Genomic DNA, 10214 nt, shown 5'->3' with positions numbered 1-10214 from the left:
ATTAGATGGCCCACAGGCTAAATAGGTGTTGCCCCAAAAATCATTTCAATAGGTTGATCCTAACCTTCCGATCTATAGAGGGTTAGGATCAAGTGATCAACCCTCTCACATTCAAATCGGAGGGTTGGGATCAACCTATAGTGCTAGCCATAACCTATTCAGGCATCAAACCCTTAAAAAATAGATTAGCATGACTAAATCACCATCCTTTGCATTAGAAAAAAAAAAGCCATCTAACTAGATTAGCATAACAAAATCACTACGCTTAAAAAAGCCAAGTGACCCGCGGGTGCTTGGGGGTTGACCCAACCCGACTCGTGTTTTGCGGGTTGGGTCACCCGCGGGTTAGTTTTGACGGGTCACTAAAACTCAGACCCATGCCTACAAATTTGCGGGTGGGTCGGGTCGACCTGCGGGCATGGGTCGCGTTTGCCAGGTCTATTATATGGTGTAAGGCCTTATATGCCCTTATTTTTCAAAATGTGCTGTAGGGACCACCTTATAGGATGATCCAAAACTTAAACTGCCCGTCGAAATTAACATGGAATAGTGGGTCATCATAGGTTGATCTTGACCGTCCATTTCAAAGGCTTTGATTTTGAGAATCAATTTTGAGTTCAAAACTGACTATCGGACACAAAATTAACTGTAAATTTGAGACTGATAATCAGTTTTGGAAGCACAATCGGTTCTCAAAATCCAAACCAAACATGGCTTAAAAGCATTCATGATTCCTCTTGGTCAGATCTATTAATTTTGTCTGGTACCATGAGTTCAATCCAACTACATTTGTTCTACCTAATTTGGTGTTTCTATCTTATTATCCTAACCATCATTTTGTGGAGTTGTTTGATATGGGGATAGCAAACCGCGGTTTAATTTATCTTAGGATAGAGTAGCAATCTTTTATTCATGTCAGCCTTTGTTCTTAGATAAATTTTACCACAATAAGATTGTGGAATAGCAGTGTGGGACCCGGGCTGAGCGAGGGCTAGGAGAAATTCCCTCCTTTTAATGGAAGTTTGAGGGTCAGGATAATCCTGTAGAAATGATTTTTGGGGCACAACCTATTCACGTTGTGGCCCAACAAATGGACAGTTTGGATCATCCTATGGAGTGAGATGTAGGGGTGGACATGGTTCCGGTTCGAACCGAACCGAACCGATTATATATGGTTCTGGTTCGGTTCGGTTCCAAACTTATATGTTTCGGTTCTGGTTCCAATTTTAGGGAACCGATTATATATGGTTTGATTCTGGGTATGCCCCAAAACCAAACCGAACCGAACCATGTCCACCCCTAGTGGGATGTACCATACATTTAAAAAAGAAAAATGATTTTGTATGGGCACCCATCATATAATTTCTAATGTTTTTTTTAAAAAAAAAAAAACGGAGCCTATCTTGTAGAGAGAGTGAGAGAGATCTAATGGCACTTATGGCACAACACATGGACGGTTTGGATCATCCTAGTTCATATGAAAATGTTCAAACAAGAGTCATGAATGCAATGGAGTGACATGGATGGAATAGGGGTGCCTTTCAATTTAGGATTGGGAAGTGATATATTTGCCCCCTTTTCTTCAGGTGACCACTCCGATAGTGTATCTGTGGCTGCTCAGTCTCAGGGGGTGGTCCAGGGGGGAAATGAGGCAATATATATCATTTCCATTTAACATTCCTCTCATAATCTGATTAGTAATAGAGATGCTCGAGAATGGGAGATGGAAGATGGGGCCCGTCAAGTGGAGAATTAAGATCCATCAAGTGGGACCCACCCATATGATTGATCTAACAATTCACAGCAACAGTAATTAATTATAAAATGGTGATTAGCAAAAAGGTAATAGTGAAATTTAGAGAAGATGTAGTGGCATTAATTGGATGACACGTGTCGGAAATTCTCTCTCTCTCTACACTCTGAACGTCCTCTAATGGTATTAATTGGATGACACGTGTCGGAAAAGATCACAAAATCAGTCTCGAAAAGCGAAACGTCCTCTAATGGTATAAATATAATATGACGAAACTACCCTTATTATTTCCTAACAATCAAAACCATGTCCCGACATTTCTCAAAGGCTTTTGTTCACTTGTCCCGTGTAAGAAAAACAACAGGTTTTCAGGGAATCTGACGTGGCATTAGGAAAAGAAATCCAGGGAATCTGACGTGGCATTAGGAAAAGAAATTCAGGGAATCTTACGTGGCATTAGGAAAAGGTTTCCCAAGAAACTGCTTGCCCACCTTTTTCACTAGTTTTCCCGAGAAAGCAAATCCGACTAAAATAGTGGGATTTGGTTTTCCACACCTGCGAGAAAAGAGACATTTTCACATCATTTTTGACAATTTTCATGTCATTATTTGACATTTTCCACCTAAGCTTGTTACTTTCTCAGGAAAGCGAGTGAACACCAGAATTTTGTCTTATCAAGGAAAAAAGAGGCTGTTTTCCAGGGATTTGCTTTCCCGGGAACGCAAGTGAACAAAGCCCAAAGAGTAAAAAATATCAAAAACATGTGACGTACCTTTTCTTTCCAGGGTATTTTTGTAACTTGAGATTTAGTGCGTGTTTGGCTTACCGTTTAAAATACCGTTTTGGGGCCCAACGGCCGTTTGGAAGTGTTTGGGTGCACATCCACCGTTTGAAACGCCGTTTGAAACACCGTTTTGAGGGTTCAAAATGGTGTTTTGCAAACGGAAATGGAGTTTTTGGGCTGTGGGTTTTCACGTGTTTGCCCTCACCAAAACCCATATTTACGTATATGCGTGCGATTTTACGCGTTACGTCAATTACCAAAAAAGTGGGGGTGTTAGTATCATTCTTGAGGACACAAATTTGTTAAATTGTTAGTATTTAATTCAAAACAAGGGGATGCTGATATCAGTATATGATCTCTTAATTTTGATTTTTTAAAGACAAAAGAATTAAAAGAAACCCTAGTTTCTTATTTTCTTCATCTACTTTGCAAAGTTGCAAACCCTCTCACGCCTCACTGCCTCAGCGCCTCCACTCGTCCGTCAAATCCGGCCGTTAAGAAGAAGAAGTAGAAGAACCCCAAAGGTATAGTCATTTTATTTTTTGGCAATGATGTTTAATTTTAATAGTGTTTAAATAAGATCCTAATGACCTTTTAATATTGAGCCTAATGAGAAAGTAGTTGAGTTACATTGAGGCCAACCAAACAATGCCCTTTTTGGTCATTTTAGGCATTTGCAACCAAACACACAGTACCTCCGTTTGCCGTTTAAAATGCCGTTTTGATCTGGCCAACCAAACATGAAAACGCCGTTCTGCAAAACGACGTTTTAAAACGCTATTTCAAACGGTACGCCAAACACACCCATAATCCATTTTCTGCAGAGAAACTTTTTTGGCCTCAAGGAGGCTGGCTTTCAGTTTACTGAAGTCACGCTTGGGCGTTTGTATATCGAGTGTATACACTAAAGTTCGGTGTATTGTCTGTATGCTCAAGAGAGAAAGAGAAATAGACCTGCAACCACGTCCTTGGGTGTAGCAATCTCGAAAAAAGCAAAAAGATGGTGTTCTTTTAACCTGTTATACGAACGATTTTTAGGATTTAAATTAGGCGTTTGCTAGGGACTTTCGCAGGAAGGATTATGCGGATGGCTGTTGTATGAGACAGGCTCACTTTTCAGCAGATTTTGTCTTATTAATCTGAGGTGGCTGCTCTCTCTCATGCAACATAAACCCGCCAAATAACTTCCTACGAAAGTCCCTAGCAAATCCCAACAATAGCATTTTTTTGGCTCTCTCTCTTGCATTTCTGTTTCATTTTTACTTTTGAGTGGTTCTTATTGATTTACTTTTGAGTTCTTATTCACTCTGTAAAATTACAATTACCTAATTGATCTCTACTCTGATTTTTTATCTGTTCCTCTCTACTGGTAGAAGTTTCTTTAGCACTACCATGTTTTGATGATTGCACTAAATCATCTTGTCTTTTATTTTTTAAACAGCCGTCAAAAGTTTATTACAGTTCCCTAAAAGCTCTTAGAAGCCAATAACTCATCTTGTCTTTAGAGCTTTTTGAGAACTGTAATAACCTTTTGACAGCTGTTTAAGTAATAAAAGACAAGAAGAGTTCGTGCAATCATCAAAACATGGGAGTGCCAATATAAGTAGCCTTGATTTATACTCTGTTTTGGTAATTGTACTGACTCATCTTGCCTTTTCTTTTCTTATGGGCTTAATACAGCTGTCAAAAGGTTATTGCAGTTCCCCAAAAACTCTTAAGCCCATAAGAAAATAAAAAATGAGTTCGTGCAATCATCAAAACATGGTAGTGCCAATATCAGTAGCCTTAATTTATACTCTGTTTTGGTAGTTGTACTAACTCATCTTGTCTTTTCTTATGGGCTTAATACAGCTGTCAAAAAGTTATTGCAGTTCTCCGAAAACTCTTAAGCCCATAAGAAAATAAAAGACAAGATGAGTTCGTGCAATCATCAAAACATGGTAGTGCCAATATCAGTAGCCATGATTTATACTCTGTTTTGGTAATTGTACTAACTCATCTTGTCTTTTCTTTTCTTTTCCTATGGGCTTCTAAGAGCTTTTTGAGAACTGTAATAACCTTTGGACAGCTGTTTAAGTAATCAAAGCCGCATGCTAGTTGAGTGAGAACTAGGCAATCCAAGTAGTCTTTTGAGCTGTTTCAATGATGTATATAGGGAATTTGTTTTCGTGAGAAAGGAGAACATCTTGTTGAGGTTCCTTTTGCCTTTTATTTTTACTTCTATTTAAGGTTGCTCGTAGATTAATGTACTCACTCACTATAGACTACAAGGCTAGTTATTTTGTCCATGCTTCTTGTTCCTGTGATTGATTTTCTGATATTTTGTTGTAAGTTTAGATTCTTTGAAACTCAAAGATGTCAAATCCAGCTGAGGAGTTTGGAAAGCACGGTGTTAACTCTGACCAAGACATGAGGGGAGATGGTGAGTTTGTGAGGCAGTTTATATCAAATCTTCAAAGATTTAATGAAGTTATACCAAGCCGTTTGTTGAACTGCTTGGTTTCATAGCTTCTCTTCTCTTCTTTCTGAAATGGGGAGATTTTGTTCTTGAAAAGGTATTTATTATCACTGTTATTGCTCACTACTACTAGTTTACTCACTATTGCCTTCTAATATTTGTTTTTGAAAATTCTTCCTGTGGATGTCGATTAGTATGCAATTATGCATCATGCTTTTGCTCTTCAACTTCAACATGAAATTATTGCAAGACATTATTCTATATAAATATGAGTTCAAGTATGAACGTATGAACAAAAGAATGGCGTACCTCGCCAAAACAGAATTACAGTAAGACAATATAACTAATATTGAAATCCAAGAAAAATGCTCATGTAAACTTCAATCCTATAAACACGTGTACGGTGATCAGGCCCATTAATATTGTTGGCCAGCACAAGTCTGTCCTGTTGCCATTCGTCCGATCCTTATTAGATGATTCTAGACCTTTGATTGAGAGTGATGAAAAAGAAGACCTTTAAGATGTCTTCATGCTGTTTCCCTGTGATGGTCTACCTGATCAATGGTTCCGAATTCCAATCACTAAGCACTTATTCCATGCGTGCACTGAGTCATGGTCATTTTCATTCATCAAGTCGAGATGGTCTTGTTGGTCTATCCCTTTTCAAATTGGTGAATTGAACCCTGGGTAACCTAACAAACTAATGCATCCTCGGTACGATATCAAAAATGTGAACAGAGAAACAGAGTCTTTTCATTACAAATGGGTCCATTTGGATGCACCAAAAAGGTAGAAAATTCAAAGTAGGACACATTTTCCATTTCCTTTCCTTGTTTGGGTGCCATTTACTATCTCTGTCCCAATGTCACTATTTGAACCAGTCAGTACTGAAACTATTTTGTACAGAAAACCCTCTAAGGAGCTTTATAGAAAGAGATGTTAATATGCAGCTCAAATTCGAATTGGTGTGCATATTCTACAATAAGTAATGTATATAGTGCTTTAATAAATAGTCTGTAAGCCCATATGCTAAAATGATGGCACATCTATTATAACACCTATCATAGGATTAAGAATTTTTATTTTAATTTGATAGGAGCTGAAATATTTGAGAAGCTTCATCCTACTCATAATGTCACAAAAGATGCAGCTTGTTGGACTAAAAAGACCTCAATAAGAATGGGAATTAAGAATAATATTATACTTGTGTGAAACTTTAAATATTTTACATTTAATTATCTTGATTTTCTAAGACCCGATAAATGCTTGAGGATAATATGATTTGATAAATGCATTTACATAGTTGTTTGGAACATAGAATGAAGTCAAGGTGGTAGTTAGGAACTTAGAAGTTAGCACGTTTGATAAGCCAATTGATTCAGAGTACGAGATAATAGCATTTAAATATAAGGCTGAACATACAACCTCAACCTTGATATTGTAGGTTCAATCCCAGCTTTACAAAAAACTTTCATTATACATAATTTTTATAGGTTTTGTAAGCATATGCATGGAGATTAAGTTATGCTTTTCTTTTAAAAAAAAAAACTATTTCGAACTAAAATCGAATTGGAAACTTATTTTTGAATTTTGTAACCCCCCCCCCCCCATCGCTACTTCTCACTTTACAGAACTATGATTTCCAGCATGTGTTTGAGAAGGATATTTTTAATGTTTTGTGGATTATCCTTAATTTATAGCAATCAGCCTACATTGTTAAATTTCTATTCTCAACTATTGTTGATATCATCATGTGAGTGGATGACCTCTTATCTTTTGGTGTAGGTTCTCCAGCTAATCATGCAATGGGAAGCAACTGTTCTTGGGCAGTTTGTTCTTGCTTTCGTGCTTGTTGCCTCTATGGCTTTCTCCAAAGTGCTATTAATTCCTCCCGGACTTTCCATGTGGCTGACGGGAATGATTCTTGGACATGTCCTTGGTTTTGTGATAACAATGATAGGAAGCACAATTGGCATTTCATTGCTCTTTTTCATTGGGACGTTGTTTCGTGACCGTGGTCATGTAAGACATCATGGTTTTGCATTCATGAAATTGATATGGTTTGAATGGTGATTGTTATTTTTTTAGCTGATTTCTGTTCTGTTTTTTCTATTGCCTTAAAATATGCAGAAAGTTGCCATTGATAGGAGGCTGGGTCAGCAAGGGAGGTGGTTCCTTCAGTTTCAAGTGGTTGCACTCTTCCAATGCTTATTATCATCAATCCCATGCACACTTTTGACTATGTTATGCTCATAAAGGATATGAATTTCGGGCCATACATTTGTGGGTCCATCGCCGGAACGCTACCCGAAGCTTTCATCTCCATCTGCAGGTTATTTCTCTGAGTTTCATATGATAATACTTTGTGGGTTTTTTAAAACAATGTAAAAAAAAAGGACTCCCTGGCCTTCTGATTGGTAAGCAAAGGCCTGTGACGAGGATACTACAATTTTCTGTGAAATTTCTAGGCTGGACACATCTTTTAGATCATTCTAAGTCTATTTTCTTTCTTTTTCTTTGATATCATTTAGCCCCATTCACTTAATCAATTATATTACAACTGTTCTAACTTTTTTAACCCCTCATCTCACACTAACACTATCAATGCCTGAATTACAGAAGCAAAAAGAAGGCCTCATTCACTTGAATCGCCTTATTTCAGTTATATTACATACATCCCTTCAGATTTCTAACTTTTCTTTGATGCAGTGGGCGGTTAATGAGGACTTTGGCAGACACGAAATTTGATAATCACCAGGTGACAGTGGTAGAAGCAGTTTTCAACATCATCATCCTCTTCCTCGATGCTGCAATCGGCTTTATTGCTATCTCGGGCATGGATACAATGGTAGTCTGATATGAGGTACAATGTGATGGTAGGCTTAGTGTTTTTTTGAAAGCTTAGTTTTGTTACAATGATGGTACACTCGGGGTTTTTTTTATTTTTATTTTTTATTATCTTAGTTTTGTTTTGATGGTAGGCTTAGTTGGTTCACAATTTAGAGTCGTAGGTCGATTTACAATGCCAATTCTCAACTCAACTGTAACGTGTTTAATTATGGTACGTGGTATGAGAATGGGTACGGGATACGATAGCCTGGTATGTGGTGAAATGATGGTAGGATTAATTAGTTCACAATTTGAGGTTGTATTTCGATTTGGAATGCTAATTCTCTGGTACTCTATGTGTGTGTGATTTGGACTCAAAATCAAGAGTAAGTATATGATGAATGGGCATACAAACACTTATTTGTGGTATGACAGAAGTACCACCCTTGATATTTGATCCCAGGGCAGCATCTTAAAAAGTATGCTGCTGTTGGATCAAATGTCAAGGGTGGGATGATGAGTACGAGTTTGTACACCCATTCATCATATAATTTCTCCAAAATCAATTCTCAAAATCTTAAACAAACAAGGCATATGAGGATTGTAAAGTAGTGAAAAATGTCAAATGGAGTGAACTTTATAAGAAAAGAATACAAAAATCATAATCAACCGACAAATTTGGTGAGCCTGAACAAGGGAAATTTCAAAATTTTAAGGGCATAAACCATTAAAACTTGATAATAAACCACCAGTGCTGCTGGCTTTGAGATGGGTAAGCCTCCAGTTGAAAGGCTAAAGCATCTGGGCATCTTATCTTTACATCTATAACATTCTGTGTTGAGAAATCTGTCCGAGGCAGGGAAGAAGGTGATGAGAGTTTGTGTGGAATCAATCATGCTCTTACATAACACAAAAATCATGGCGGCCAAACATGACCATAATGAAAAGAGAAATGAGTGACCAAACATGACCAACACAAAAATCATCTGCAGGTTACACTTCAATAAAAGGCAAAATGTAAAATGGGAGCATGGGCTGTGTGGTGTAGCATTTGCAGGATGTTATAACTGTCTTTAGATCCCATCCATTTGTAAAAGAGACTCCAAATTTTAGGAGTTCAACAAATGGCTTCAAATTTTGGGAGGAATTCAACAAATGGCATATACTATCTAACAATGCCAATGTCAAAATTGCAGGATCATGCTTCTCAGTTTAAGCCATTAAGTGTATGTAACCAAGAGCAAAGTTTCAGGATTATGGATTATTGTATTCTGACATGCACACTACACTTTTATAAGTATATATGCAGACCCGCAGCACTAAAGAAATCTAAAAAGAGAGACCATTAAAGAAGCATACAACCATCTAATAATTTCTATTAGCCTAATCTGGGCTGTTCTCAATGGGATAGCAATCTGGGGTTTATTTTATCCATGGATAGACTTGTTATCCCCCGTTCATGTTAATAAAAGATCCAATGGGACTGGGTTTCTCAAGCTTTGTATGTTCTTTTGCTGCTTTAGCATAAAAATAGTGTCCTTCTTCAGCTCTTTCTTCCCTTTCAGCAGACTTTCCCGAGTCAGCTATTGTCAAGTAAACTCTGAGTTTTTCCTTTCTGGTGAATGGTCTATCTGGGAGGTGGGTTGATCTTCAAAATCTTTACCAGATTTGTGAAAGTGTCTCCCTATGGTTCAAGGAGCTCCTCTTTCCTCTGGTATTTCACCTGACTTTGTTCTGTTTCCATTTTTCAACTTCCTAAAACTGGTTTCATGCTCTTGGGAAGGGCTCTGTAGCTAGGTGGGTTAGGAGTTAGGACCATCCTATAAAAATAATTCTGGGGGCACAAATCACAACCTATTTACATTGTGACACCCAACACATGGACGGTTTAGATCAATCTAGTTCATTTGAAAATGTTCAAAAAGAGTCATGAATGCAATGTAGTGACATGGATCGAATTTGGTGCCCTTCAATTTAGCATTGGGAAGTGATACATTTGCCCCATTTTCTTCCCGCAGCTACCCCTCTAGTGTATTTATGGAATAATGGCCGTGGTCTTAAATTTCGACCGAAATCTGAAATTTTGGATTTCGGTCAACACCGAAACCGAAATGTTCCGAAACTGAAATCATGGAAATGTCCCAAATTTCGGTCGGCCGAAATTTCGATAAAATACTAATTAATTTTTTATTTCGTTACAGAATTTCAGCAGAAATTATCAAAATTTCGGGACAAAAAACCGACATTTCGTGATCTTCTACCGAATTTCAACCAAGGATTTCGGTGAACACGGAAATTATACCCAAAACTGAAATTTAACACTATGTTTATAGCTGCTCTCTTTACACTATAGTGGGGTGGGCCGGGGATGAAAGGAGGCAATATTTAGG

General features: G+C 37.7%; 1 protein-coding gene across 1 annotated transcript; it reads left to right on the top strand.

Moving 5' to 3' along the window:
* Positions 1-4892: 4892 nt before the first annotated feature.
* Positions 4893-7852, top strand: LOC143890203 (uncharacterized). The gene is made up of 5 exons (XM_077394792.1): positions 4893-4959; positions 5046-5092; positions 6781-7017; positions 7126-7163; positions 7705-7852. Exons 1-5 carry the CDS (start codon positions 4893-4895, stop codon positions 7850-7852), a joined length of 537 nt encoding a protein of 178 aa, XP_077250907.1.
* The last annotated feature ends 2362 nt before the right edge of the window (positions 7853-10214 follow it).

This window comes from Tasmannia lanceolata, unplaced genomic scaffold (assembly GCF_043159265.1).
Source record: "Tasmannia lanceolata isolate RefF3 unplaced genomic scaffold, GAP_Taslan_0.1 ptg000002l, whole genome shotgun sequence".
In the NCBI taxonomy this organism is placed as follows: domain Eukaryota; kingdom Viridiplantae; phylum Streptophyta; class Magnoliopsida; order Canellales; family Winteraceae; genus Tasmannia; species Tasmannia lanceolata.
The sequence above is the reverse complement of the archived record's forward strand: the minus strand, read 5'-3'. Positions and strand labels throughout refer to the sequence as shown.